The 13,909-nt window shown below is 40.2% G+C and overlaps 1 protein-coding gene across 3 annotated transcripts in view; it reads left to right on the forward strand.

Moving 5' to 3' along the window:
* The first annotated feature begins 1,861 nt into the window (after window positions 1–1,861).
* The window catches only part of TTC8 (tetratricopeptide repeat domain 8), a 52,796-nt gene continuing 40,748 nt past the window's right edge, over window positions 1,862–13,909 (forward strand). For 2 of the 3 annotated variants that reach the window (XM_036085528.2, XM_036085529.2), the window contains exon 1: window positions 2,551–2,713. In XM_036085528.2, coding sequence (XP_035941421.1) covers window positions 2,600–2,713 — 114 coding nt within the window. In that variant the 5' untranslated portion in view covers window positions 2,551–2,599. Of the gene's footprint in view, window positions 1,940–2,550; window positions 2,714–13,909 lie in introns of those variants that run through there. The other variant, XM_078054091.1, reaches the window with a different exon arrangement.

The following is a 13,909-nucleotide window of genomic DNA, read 5'->3' on the forward strand; positions in this document are numbered from 1 at the left end:
ACTGACCCTTTCAAAGGGATTAAGGTATCTCTCTGCTTCATTTTCTTCAGTACGAAAATGGCTCTAGTAATTCCTATCTACCGCTTTCACTAGGAACTGTTACATTTGCTATTCTTCCCGTTAGTTGCATGCCATTTAAAAAAATGGCTTCTGCATTATGGATTAGAAATTATAAAAAATGTAATAAAGTCTATCTATACATTCATACAATTGATTAACATATTTACATGATTAAAAAATAACAAATGTTTATAACCTTTTAAAGGCACAGTTTATGCTACATTTGGACATGTTTCACATCCAGCAGTTTGCTAAGTAATCCACAATTTTCCTCATCCATTTGACTTCTCTAAAAGAAAAACAAATAGCAGACTTTTGAAAGAAGCTAAGATGAATTATTAAGGCCCTAAAATATTTTTAATGCCTCTTTTTAAATTCCATACTTATTTATATATTTATGTATTTATGTATGTATGTATTTATGTATGTATGTATTTATTTATTTATTTTCCCACTTACAAAAACCTCATTCCTGTGTAGGAAGTTGGCAATAATCTCAATATATGCAAGACCATGTAGAACTCAACATGGTGTTCAACACTGGCTGCTATTAGGATCGACTGGGAAACTTAAAAAAAAAAAAATACTGATGCTTTAGCTCTATATCAAACCATTTATTTATTTATTTAACATCAAACCATTTAAATCAGAATCTCTAAGGATGGAAATCGGGCATCTGTTTTTAAAAGATTTCCAGACATTCTACAAAATACTTGACCAGTACTCTTCAAAACTGTCAAGTTTATTATAAACAAGGTCTGAGAAACTGTCACAGACCAGAAGAAGGAAGGGAGACATAATAACTAAATGTAATAACATATCTAAAGTAGGATCCTGGAATGGAAAAAGGATATCAGGGAAAACCTACTGAAATCCAAATAAACTGTGGAGTTAATAGCAGTGTGCCAATATTGGTTCCTTTGTTGTGATTTTATGTACCATAGTAATATAAAATGTTAACAATGTTAACAATAGGGGAACTCTAAAATAAAAAATTTATTTTAAAAATCTAATATGGAGCTGGAGTTGAGAATTACTTATATAGCATCTGCTTATACTGTATCAGAAAACAAAAAGTCCCTTTGAAATATTGAGCTCAAGTGCAATTGGCAGCATGTGTGGTCCTAAAACCTGACTCCCAGAAACAAGAGGCTGCTTAAATACATTTCTAGAGGCACTTTGAGGGAAACAAAAATGGACTAATTACAATAAACATAACTATTTGCTTCTGAGATGCAAAAATTCAAGAAAGACTGCTTAGTAAAGGAGAAAAAAAACCACCCTCAACCCATTTCTCAGGTTAGAAAGGTAGTTTTATTTTGATATCTATGAAAGATATAAGTATCTGGCTTAAATATAATGTCTGCATTATGGTACCCTAGTAGTTTGAGAAAATTGTGAGTGATTTATCTTTGCTAAGAGTTGTTGTTTCTTATCTATAAAGGAGATTTAGACCTGACCAGAAAGTTCTTCAGTATTAAGTTAATTTTTCCTCTCTTGCCTCTCCCGCTGTGGTAGGAAGGAGGCAAGGAAAAAAGATCTGCTAGTCCTCCATAATGAAGTCTACCTGGATTTAGCCCGGTCACACTTCTTTTTTTCATAACCATTAAAGATATTTGTCATCTGTGTAAATCTCTAGAGGGAAGTCAGAATTGTGTCTAAAGAAATCATTCTGCACAAGTAAGCATTTGACAAACAGCAATTGTTTGGAGATGGCGTTTCAAAAAGCTCCCTTTTAATTTTTTGTGTTGCATTATTTTGTTTGCAAAAACGTCACCAATTTGTAATCCAGAATCTGCATGCATCGTTGAATAAACGGTATTAACAGCCTGTAGTCACCCAGATCACAGTGCAGCTCCCTAAATTCATGAGACTTCAGGTAAATAATTTCTCTCCTCTGAGCCGATCTGTTTCTCACCTGTAAAATGCGTCGGTTGGACTAAGCCGTATTCAATGCCCCCTTCTATTCGAACACAGATTTTTTTGAGGACTTGAAACAAACTGGAGAATTTTAGGACATAGGTCTTTGGGTTCTGGTGGGCAGTATGGTATTGAAGAAACTGTTCTCATGCTTGTGTTTCTAGAGTCTGAACGGCAAATGACAGGGGCAAGGATGCGTACACGGGAAGAGTAGGACAGTGACCCGTATGAGGGTCAACTCCTGAGAATCTTAGATTCGCTAAGTAAGCAGAGCGTTCGGCTGCTAGGCAACCGCTCCTCCTTTGCGAGAGTGGAGGACCCCAGTCGGAGGTGTCTAAGTCACTACCTCTTAATTTAGCCATGGTGCCTTCTTCTCGAAATTAATGAAATATGTATCCTTTAAAAGCACACCCTTTTTGCAATCAAGGTTTGACAAGCCTTGTAGCTGAGTTCTGCTCGTGCTGGGTTTTCTTTTTCCTGTTCTCAGGCGCGATGCGGGCACCTCTCAGGCAAGGCCCTTGCCGCCGAGCGTTGCCCGGCAGAGCTGGACGCCTCCCGCTCCCCGACCCCGCCCTCCCTGGCCCGGGCCCCGGTCGTTCGTGGGCCGCGCTCCGCCGCCATGGGCTCGGAGATGGAGCCGCTGCTCCTGGCCTGGAGCTATTTTAGGCGCAGGAAGTTCCAGCTCTGCGCAGATCTGTGCACGCAGATGCTGGAGAAGTCCCCTTATGACCAGGTACCAGCCGGACCCCGTCAGCCCTGTGGATCCCAGCGAGAGGCAGAGGACACTGGGGGTGCCGGGTGGGGGCTCCAGGGAGGAAGGCCCAGGGCCAAGTTGACCGTGTGGTCAGCACAGGCATCTGGAACGAGACCCCCTAGGGCCGTGGCCGGCTAGTCCCTGTCGGCGGCGTCCCCGAGTCCCCGCGGGACCCTCGAGTGCTGTGTCTTGGCCGCCCCCTCCTCAAACTTCAGCAGCTCCTTTCCTTTACGGGTCCCTTAAAGGAACACTTAAAAAGTCACCGAATTTTACTTGGGTGCAGAACTTTGATAATTCATTTATACTTGCATATGGATGGACTCGGAAGCTCGCTGCGTGTGCGTTATTAATTTCTAAAACAATGATGTATAAACAAAGATCTGTAACTTCTCATCTCTTGTTGAAATAGCTAGTTTTGTTTTTTGTTTTGGATCAAACGTTGTGATCTCTCCACTTCATCTTTTTTTTTTTTTTTAAAGATTTTATTTATTTGACAGAGAGAGACACAGCGAGAGAGGGAACACAAGCAGGGGGAGTGGGAGAGGGAGAAGCAGGCTTCCCGCAGAGCAGGGAGCCTGATGTGGGGCTCGATGTGGGGCTCGATCCCAGGACCCTGGGATCATGACCTGAGCCGAAGGCAGACGCTTAACGGCTGAGCCACCCAGGCGCCCCTCTCCACTTCATCTTAAGATTGTTGTCCCAAGAGTGAAGGAGGCTTTGATTCTGGGACATGAGTGCATTTTGAGGCAAATAATACAAGTTAGAGAAATGCGAATCTAGGAGGGGAAGAGATACATTTACTATTAGGAGTGGGGAATGGGGGGAAAAAAGACCCCCTAAAGGAATGATGACAATGGTTTTAAGAAAACTTAAACTTTTACTGTACTACAATAGTAAGATGAATTAAGATATTAAAGAGAGAGAATGGTCATATACTCCCGTGGTAGGTAGTTCCTGGAAGAGGCAAAAAGGAGAAAAAAGGAGAATAAGAGCAGAGCTGTGGCAGTTTGTCAGTGCTTCTAGTAAAAACTGGTTCTCCAGCTTTTCCTCTAGTGGTGTTGCCATCGGAGATGTTAGGAAAAAGGGGCAATTGAGGGGAGTTACATAAGTGGAGGCATATGTGTGAAGACTGTTACTAGGCTCTGCCTTAGTTCCCAGCAAGGGGATGGAGGATAACCTGTTGAGGTGAACGTTTTGACTTTCAGATAGAACAATCCACGTTAGTGGGAATTCTAAGCTAGATTCTTTTTTTGTGTTAGTTCATGTTAGTTAATAGGACTGCGTTTTTGTTGGAGAAGCTCTTTTTTTTTTTTTTTTAATTTAAGATTTATTTCAGAGAGAGAAAGTGAGAACATGCAGGGGGGTTGGGGGGGTGCAGACAGAATCCTCAAGCCGACTTCCTGATGAGCGGGAGCCTGATGCCTGGCTGGGTCCCAGGACCCTGACCATGACCCCAGCAGAAATCAAGAGTTGGTGCTTAACCGACTGAGCCACCCAGCTGCCCCAGGAAGCATTTTTCTAAGTGTTTCTTGCCACAGTAGTCCCACAGATGCTGCTCAAACCCCCCCCAAAAAAAATTCCACAATCAAATATGTCTGGGAACGTTACAAAATCTTGACTCCTTTACATTTGTACAACAAAAGTTTGTTAAAACTCTATGTGATGTACCAGACATTGTTCTAGGCACAATGGTTTGCAATGTACATGCTGTACAATGTAAAGTACAATGTAAAGTACATGCTATTTCTGTTTTTCCATCGATTTAGGGCAGTTTCCATTCTGTGTTCCACACAGCAATAGTCCCAAGAACTGTTGTTCAGTGAAAGGAAGTTTCCTCATTCAATGCATTTGGGAACTGTATATTCCCTACTGAGAGATTCAAGATTCATACTAAAGGCCCTGGGTTCTGAAGAAAAGAAACTTAATTTTGCCTAATTTTGATTAATACAATAGTTCTGAAACTTATTTTTGGTAGTGGGCAAGGGTCAGATATCTTCATTGTTATCATACTAGGGAGACATAGTCTCCTGGGGAAACACTGTTATAGGCAAAGCAGTACTATTTTTATTAATGGTTAAGATCCTATAATCTTGGGGCACCTGAGTGGCTCAGTAGGTTAAGCGTCTGCCTTCGGCTCAGGTCATGATCCCAGGATCCTGGGATCAGCCCCACTCGGGCTCCCTGCTCAGCGGGAAGCCTGCTTCTCCCTCTCCCTCTGCCTGCCGCTCCCCCTGCTTGTGCTCTCTCGCCCTTTCTCTCTCAAATAAATAAAAAAATCTTTAAATAAAAAGATCCTATAATCTTAGTAACATAATCATAGTGCATTCAGTACAGTACTGTGCCTGTGAATCCAGATTTAGTTTGTGCTAGGCACTGTGATCAGAATTTTATATGTGTTCAATTAAATGACCTTTTGTTGAGTGCTTATCACTTGCCAGGCATGAGTTGTGTGAATTATATGGATTTCAATGCTTAGAATAACGTTGCAAAGTAGGTGACAAAAATAATAGCTAACATTTATTATTTACTCTGTGTCAGGCTTGGTTCAGAGGGTTTTATAAGTCATCTCATTTAATCCTCAGCCATCTTAGGAAGTTGGTACTATTTCCCCCATTTTACAGATTGAGTACATTGGGGCACAAGGTGAAGTAATTTGTCCCAAATTACAAAGCTGGTACACCCATTCTCTTTATCTATATTATGCTGCCTCTTTGGCCCTTATGTAGCCAGATTTTTCATAATGGTGTGTTTCTCAACTTTTCCCAGTACATTTTCCCATCTACTGTGCCTTTTTCCAGATTTTAGCTAAATGGTAAAGAATTTTGACATATTTGTGTACTTGTATTAAAGGCTCTGGAAAGTCCTGAAGGAAGGAAACCTAACCAATTTTGATTGAGACAGTGTTCTGAAACTTACGTGATCTCTGGTGCCTTTTTTGGAGGCAGAGGGACAGATCTCTCCCTTATTATCTTGGAGAGATCATTTTGGAAGGTGCAGGGCAAAGCAGCAGTGTTTTCATTAATGGTTTAGATGGGGCTGTAGAGATCTTCTTGCTCCTTTTTATCTAGGAAGAGTAAGATAAACAGATTAAGGACTTTGTCTACAACTCCTGAATTAGCAGCTAAATAAGGTAAGGGCTTGGGTCTTTTTATTTGGTTTCTTGTACAGCTATCATTAGGCCTTATGGGCCCTCTTGGCAGATTAAAGACTTGTTACAAGGTATGTTTGGTGGAACTGTGATTTTGATAATGATAATGAAGAAAAAGACACAGGTTTATATAGGGAAATATTGCTGTTGGCATTGGTTAACCATTTGACATGGTTAAGATCATCAGGGTAGTAGGTCTTGTTAGGTCCTGGCCTATTCTATTGGCTTATTTGTTGTGGATTTCAAAGAATAGTCTATAATGTGATACATAGTTAATGTCTAATACCACAGACATTAAAAAATCTTATTCTTTGTTAGTATTTTCTTGTTATGAGCAGGGGTTGATAAGTTTAGCTCCTACAAATATCAGAGTAGGCCTAGGAGAATCAGTACCAAATCTAGAAGAAATTTATGATATTCTTTTCCTTTCTAATCCTTTTTATTTGTTTTGCTGAGGTAGTTAAGTAGGAACTATATATATTGCCAGAATAATGCAGTATTTTGTCAGGAATAGAAGTTTAACTTGAGTTACCTTACCAAACTGGGCTTTTGATAGCTGGATAGGGCTGCTGAAAAGTTTATAGGGTTCATTCATGTTAGTTATTTTTTTAAATTATTTATTTATTTATTTGACAGAGAGAGAGCACAAGCAGGGGGAGCAGCAGGCAGAGGGAGAGGGAGAAGCAGGCTCCCCGCTGAGCAGGGAGTGGATGCAGGGCTCGATCCCAGGACCCTGGGATCATGACCTGAGCTGAAGGCAGACGCTTAACCGACTGAGCCACCCAGGTGCCCCTTATGTTAGTTATTTTTTGACTCAACCTTTAAACACTATGCTTTTCCACTGTGTGCTTTTCTTTTTTAAGTAATTATTTTTAATTTTTTAATATGAGTATAGTTGGCACACAACGTTACATTAGTTTCAGGTGTACAACATAGTGATTCAACTTCTCTATACTATGCTGTGCTCACCCCAAGTGTAGCTACCATCTGTCACCATACCGTGTTATTACAATATCACTGACCATATTCCCTACGCTGTACCTTTTATTCCCATGACTTATTTATTTCATAACTAGAAGCCTATATCTGGCACTCCCTGTCACCCATTTTGCCCACTCCCTGCACCCCTTCCCTCTGGCAACCATCAGTTTATTCTCTTTATTTGAGTCTGTTTCTGTTTTCTGTTTGTTTGTTTTGTTTTAAATGAAATCATATGGTATTTGTCTTTTTCTGACTTGTTTTACTTAGCATCGTATCCTCTAGGGTCCATCCATGTTGTTGCAAATGGCAAGATCTCATTCTTTTTTATGGCTGTGTAATATTCCATTGTACATATATACCACATCTTCTTTATCCATGGATATGGTTGGTTCTATATCATGGGAATTGTTTTTTTTTATAATTTTATTTTTTTTAGAAGATTTTATTTATTTATTTGACAGAAAGAGAGACAGGGAGAGAGGGAACACAAGCAGGGGGAGTGGGAGAGGGAGAAGCACTGGCTTCACGCTGAGCAGGGAGCCCGATGTGGGGCTCAATCCCAGGACCCTGGGATCATGACCTGAGCCAAAGGCTGACGCTTAACCGACTGAACCACCCAGGTGCCCCTATATCATGGGAATTGTAAATAATGCTGCAGGAAACATCAGGGGTGCAAATATCTTTTCAAATTAGTGTTTTCGTTTTCTTGGGTAAATACCCAGAAGTGGAATTACTGGATCATATAGTATTTCTATTTTTAATTTTCTGAGGAACCTCTATACTGTTTTCCACAGTGGCTGTTCCAACTTACATTCCCACCAACAGTGCATGAGAGTTCCTTCACTGTGTGCTTTTCTTATCACAAATTTGTGTACTTTGTACCCATATGTTATTTCATTTTGGAAATATTTCCTGGTATGATCTCCCCCGGTATGTAGAAATCTTCCCTTTTTCTTATTTAATTAAAACATTTAAAAATATTTATGTTGGAGTGATGATACAACTAATGAAGAGCCTTAGGAAGCTTAAGAAGTTTCCTTTGATTAAAAACTTGAAAATTCTCTTTCCTTTCCTTACAACATGAATCCAGGATGGCGTATCTGCCTGGCTATGGCACAGAGACTGGTACACAGGGGCTCTCATTAAGTATCTGCCGAATGAGTGTATTGATTGTATTAGTGTTTATGTGTGTGTGTGTGTGTGTTTTAAAGATTTTATTGTTAAGTAATCTCATGCCCAATGCGGGGCTCGAACCTACAACCCCGAGATTAAGAGTTACATGCTCTTCTGACTGAGCCAGCCAGGCACCCCTATTGTGTTTTGATGGCATTATCCATGTGTACCACCTTCCCTCCTGTTTACAAAGATCATCTTAGTTGCCTGAGGACCTTTGTGTCCTTCCACCCCCATAGGTTCCTAAACATATATTTACCTTTTCAAATAAATGTAATTGCATTATGGACATTCTTAACTCATTTCTTGATTTGAGGGTCAGTTTTTTGTTTTTGTTTTGGCTCAGGTCATGTTTTGGCTCAGGTCATTATTCCCACTACAAAATAGAAATGATAATTATGTGATGTGCTAGAGGTGCAAACTATCACCATAATGGTAGTCTTCTTACAATATATAAATATAGCAAGTGAACATGTTGTACACCTTATTATTTATTATTATTATTTTTAAAGATTTTATTGATTTATTTGAGAGAGAGAGAGAGCATGAGCGGGGGGGGGGGGGTGGAGAGGGCAGAGGGAGACAGAGAAAGAAGCAGGGAGCCCGACGTGGGCTCGATCCCAGGACCCTGAGATCATGACCTGAGCCAAAGGCAGACGCCCAACCAACTGAACCACCCAGGCACCCCCACCTTATTGTTTTTTAATCAGTTAAGAAAATTCTTCCTAGATTCCTCCACGAGAGTGTTTCTGATAGTAGTTATCATCACTGGCATTTCTTATGATACTCTCATTGTTTCAGTGGAGGAAGTTAAATGATGGTGAGACTCCCAATCTATGAAAAGCTAACAGAAATGTGATCAGAGAAGAAGCAGATGGTCCTCAGCTCTGCAGTTAGCTGATTTATCTTCACATGCTCCTTTAGCCTCATGGGCTGTTTTTTTTGAGGCTTCTACATTTTAGAGTATTTTTTCCCCACTTTGAATTACCATTCCTGTGCCACCAAACTGATTTTAGAACAAATGAATTACTTTGAAGCACTGTCTGGACACACGGAAGAGCAAGGAAGTTAAAATATTTTTATGTGTGCCAAATGGATTCAGTTTTGCTCTCCCAAGACAAAAATAGCTTTTGTTTTGGATGTTATTTTTCACTTTTGGTTTTGCTTATTTTTGTCCCAGGTGAGGAGAACCTCTCTAAAGTGATTTGTTATTTGTTAATCTTTCTTTAAGCTGGTCCAGGGAGCTTCTCAACCCATTTTGGTTCTGATACATCAGGCTTTTAGGATAAGCCCACCTCTGAGACTATTCCTTTTACATTTATTTCTCCTTTAAGAGATACAATTTTGGTATACTATCATCAAAAATATTTAAGTTGTGCCTTGTACTTTCCATTAGGACATCTGGATTTTATTCAGTTCTGATTCTTGCCAAAGTCAGGGTAGTTAGGCTAGTCAGGGAGGTATACTATGGAATAGCATGTTTCCTTAGAGTAATACATTTTAATTTGGACACAAAAGGACTGAAGGATAGGTTGACTGTAATAACATGGTATTTGGTAATGGGGAAAGGTTCTTGAAGAAGATGGATTGTGAACTGTTTTTCCCAGGTGCAGAGTAGTGAGAAATAAGAAGGCAGGGTCTGTAAGCATGACTTTAAGGTTCTGATCTCTTGAGAAAAAAGAAAGAAAGATAACTGGTTAATTTATTGTAGCCTCCCTGCTTGATAAAATACAGTAAGAGCAAGAAATTCATAGAGAGGCATTGTCTTTTTTCAAAGTGTTCTTTAAATCGTGATTGAAAAAGTGGTTATAAGTTGTAAGATATAAAAGGGAGAAATGCAAAATGGTCTTCCTTCCACACAGCAATGTGACCTAGAGGGAATGCTTGCTGTTACAGCTCATGTCCATCATCCTGATTAGTTCCTTAATCTGATTACTGTTCTTTGTGTTCCATATGTCAGATGCGTGGCTTTAAAACCAGCCCCAGTTTTTTTTAGCTCCATTATAATTAAACAGTTCATAAAACATGCAGGTTTTTCAGGCAGTGAGGTTTTTAAAAGACAGTATGCTTTTATTATAGGGTAGATTTCTGATAGATTTTCAAATTATTAAAATCAGTGATTCTGGGAGTGGGAGTGTTGGCTGTATATCAGAATGGGAATTCACATTCTCCTCCCCAATCTCTGCTTATAATGAGAGATGTTACAGAGAGGAGGGGATTATTATTGTAAATGATTTGAAGATAGAGAAAAGGCTGAAAGCCTGGCTTAGAGGAAAGACATGGAACCAGGGGTCCCCAGTGAGCTACATCTTAGCAGTTGATTGAGACAATGATCTGGTGCTCCAAGCCTAACAAAACAAAACAAAACCATCTTTCTGTATAATTATCTAATTTATTTCCTCTTTGGGGCCATGGAGACAGCCAAACTTAATCTTTTGATTCTTATACTCTGTGGAGCAGTTCATTTAATGAATTTGTATTCCCGCTGAATTATAGATTACATTCCTACTTGGCTACTTGGTCCCTAGATCTCCCTAAACCTTCTGACATCCATCCATTTCTATGTTCTCTTACATTTTTTTTTTTCCTTCTTGTTACTGTTAACTTCTGAATAATGTCTCAGTGGTTTCAGAGCAAAGCCGGGTCAGACTCATTAGCCAGCGTAAGTATTGGTGGCAATTAAGAAGTCACATTCAGAATTATCTAGAGATTTGATTCCCTGAAGTAATACAACAACCTAAGAGAGAGAGCCTTACCCTGGGGAGGAAGGAAGGAAGCAAACTGATGTGATGCTAATTAGTATTTGCTGGTTCTAGGCAGTGTCACTCCGCTCCCCGTCCTCTCACTCACTCACTTTGAAGCAGAGTCAAAGGGAAGTCTTAATTTGATGTGCCACGACTGGGAGTTAGTTCTGAGTTCTGAGAGGGAAGTAATAGCGAGTTTGGTGCTTTTCTGTTCATTATAGGATTGTTTTTATAAAGAAATTCTATGTGACTGATACTTCTTATTGAAAGTGATAGCACCTTACTTTTCTTTAACTATGATAGCATATGTGAAAAGACTCTGAAAATTATGAAGTATTCTTAAAAATGCAAGGTTTTCTTTTTAAAACTATCCTATAGACACTATTGCTCCAATTCGAGAGGAGGACTAGTTTACAGAGGTTGTATGATTTGTTCAAGGTCATGCAGCTAAGTGACTCCCTGAGGATCAAGCCTAGCTCTTCTGACTCTAGGGCTAGGCCTGGTGCTTCCTTTTTTCTTTTTTTTTTTTTTTTAAAGATTTTATTTATTTATTTGGCAGAGAGTGAGAGAGCACAAGCAGGGGAAGCAGCAGGCAGAGGGAGAGGGAGAAGCAGGCTCCCTGCTGAACAGAGAGCCCAATGCGGGGCTCCATCCCAGGACCCTGGGATTATGACCTGAGCTGAAGGCAGCCGCTTAACGACTGAGCCACCCAGGCACCCCCTTTTTTTTTTTTTTAAGAGGGAGAGAGAGAGAGAAAGTTGTTGGGGGAGGGGGAGAGGGGAGAGGGGGAATCTTAAGCAAGCTTTAGCAGGCACTAGCATGGAGCCTGACACAGGGAGCCTGGCACGGGGCTTGATCTCACAACCCTGACCTGAGCCGAAATCAAGAGTTGGACACTTAACCAACTGAGCCACCCAGGCTCCCCTAGGTTCAAGTGTGTTGATACCCATGGAAATAATCTGCTAGACCAAATGAACCTAACTTGTGATTCCCTATTTGGGTGGATTAATTTAAATAACAGACTATAATTGAGAGACCCAAAGATGAAAGTCCCAGTGATTAAAAAAAAAAAAAAGTTTTGCCCTATCTTTAAATTAAAACATCCTGACTCTTCCTTCTTAGTCCTGCTACTCCTGATGGATCTCCAGTCCAGACTAGCCATACCCGGCCTTGGTCTCCCTCACCATATAGTAGCCAGCTTTCATGCCTTGCTATGATCTCACATACTCAGCCAAGTGCAGGCTCTTGACCCGGAGTGTCTGGGTTCAAACACTGCCTGTACACCTTGACCTCAGAGTTTCCTCATCTGTAAAACGGGGATAATAATATGCCTCAAAGGGTTGTTGTAAGCGTTAAGTTCAGTAAGTGATCACAAATGTTAGCTGCTATTTTCTCTATATAGCTAGAGATATTTGCAAGTAGGATTCTGTCATTGATATTTTTCTGAAAGGATTGTTGGTAATCTGGGAAGCATCTGTGAGGAAAATGTTCAGTGAAATTGATGATAAAGTGATGTTGAATATAGTTCATAGATCCCTGGCACTCAGTAATTTCCAGAATAATCTCCTTCCCTTTTCTCTGACTCCCTTATCTCCCATGTATTCCGTTTTTCCCCTCTCCCTCTAAGTCATCTATAACTGGCCCCTAATTTGAATATAGCATCTGATACATTGTATTGAAATTTATATAATTCTGTGCCTTCCTCATAGAATGTTTTAAGCACCTTGTGGGGTGCCAGGGATGTCCGGGGCATGTTGCGGAACTAACGTGTTCTCTGCCTCACTCCTGGTTCCAAGCCTTTCTCCTTCTTCCATCTAAGCAACTTCACCTGTCTCTCCACCTTCCCATCCTCTGGGCCTCTCATTGTCTTCTCTGACCTTCTCATTGCTTATCATTTCCCCACATGCTCTTTACCTGCATGGTAAATCACAAATGTGTTCCTGTGGGGCAGAACCACCACATGGAGCACAAAGACCTTTATCAGTGAACAGAACACTGAGGCTGAGCTGGCAGTTTGAGTTTGGGCCACTGGAAGCATCTTCTTGCCCTTGGCAGGATAACAGGCTTCCAGCTTTTACTTACGATTAGAGGCTTCTAGCTCTTATACCTGTTTTGTGTTCCTTTTCAAGTACTGTCTGGTCAACGTTTTTTTCCCTTTCTGTATGGAACTTATCTTGTACCTCTCCTACACTTTATGCTTCAATCCTGCCTTATTATGTCCAGCTCATTTTTTAATCTCCAAGATGCACTGGCAAGGAAGAGCTCTGGCTTCTTTGTGTGACCTTGAGCAAATTATATGACCTCTCTGAGCTGGTTTTCCTCATCTGTCAAATGGGTAAGAACACTGACTTGCCTCCCTCCAGTGGTTGTCTCGAGACTCAAATGAGAGACATGTCTCATACAGACATGACTACAAATAGAGGAAAGAATAGACAGGTTATTTCTTCTGTCGTCTCATTGCCTGTATCGGTATGTTTAAGTATGCACTGTGGGTTCTAGGCAATCTGTACTTTTCCAGATCTTCCTTATACACACTGGAATTGAAAACCTCCAATTGCCACGTATTCTTAGCTGCTGTTTTGTGTTTGGTTCAGCTGCTTGCCAAATATTCTCTAAATCCCACCCTCTGAGGCCTTCACTTTTTCTAGCCTAGCTTAGCCTTTGCCTCTCATGTTCCTACTGTGTGTTGTGCTATCATTGTGCTGCTTATCATTGTATGGTGACCAGATGGCTTACACATTTCTTGTGCACATAATATATTCTTAAAAAAATATTTAGGGTATTCTTCTTGGGTTTTAGAGCTGTAGAAAGCAAGGCAAGGAAGGATTTTTTTTTTCTTTCTCTGTTTTGTTTCTTAGTAGCTTCCCTAATAAAACATGCTGCCAATTAAGTGTTCAATGCAGGTTGCTAACTGTAGATATATAAATGTAGATGTTTTGTAAATAAATTTGTTACAAGTCTGACTTTTTCCTAGTGGATTTCTATTTAATTTGGACAGAAAAAAACGCTGAGCTTATTAGCACCTGACACTAATATATATGACATAGTCTATTTATAAACATTTCTCAGAGTACATTACAGTCAGAATTAATTTTTTATCTTCAGCCACTAATCCCATTATATATATGT

The sequence above is a fragment of the Halichoerus grypus genome, chromosome 8 (genome assembly GCF_964656455.1).
Source record: "Halichoerus grypus chromosome 8, mHalGry1.hap1.1, whole genome shotgun sequence".
Classification (NCBI taxonomy): domain Eukaryota; kingdom Metazoa; phylum Chordata; class Mammalia; order Carnivora; family Phocidae; genus Halichoerus; species Halichoerus grypus.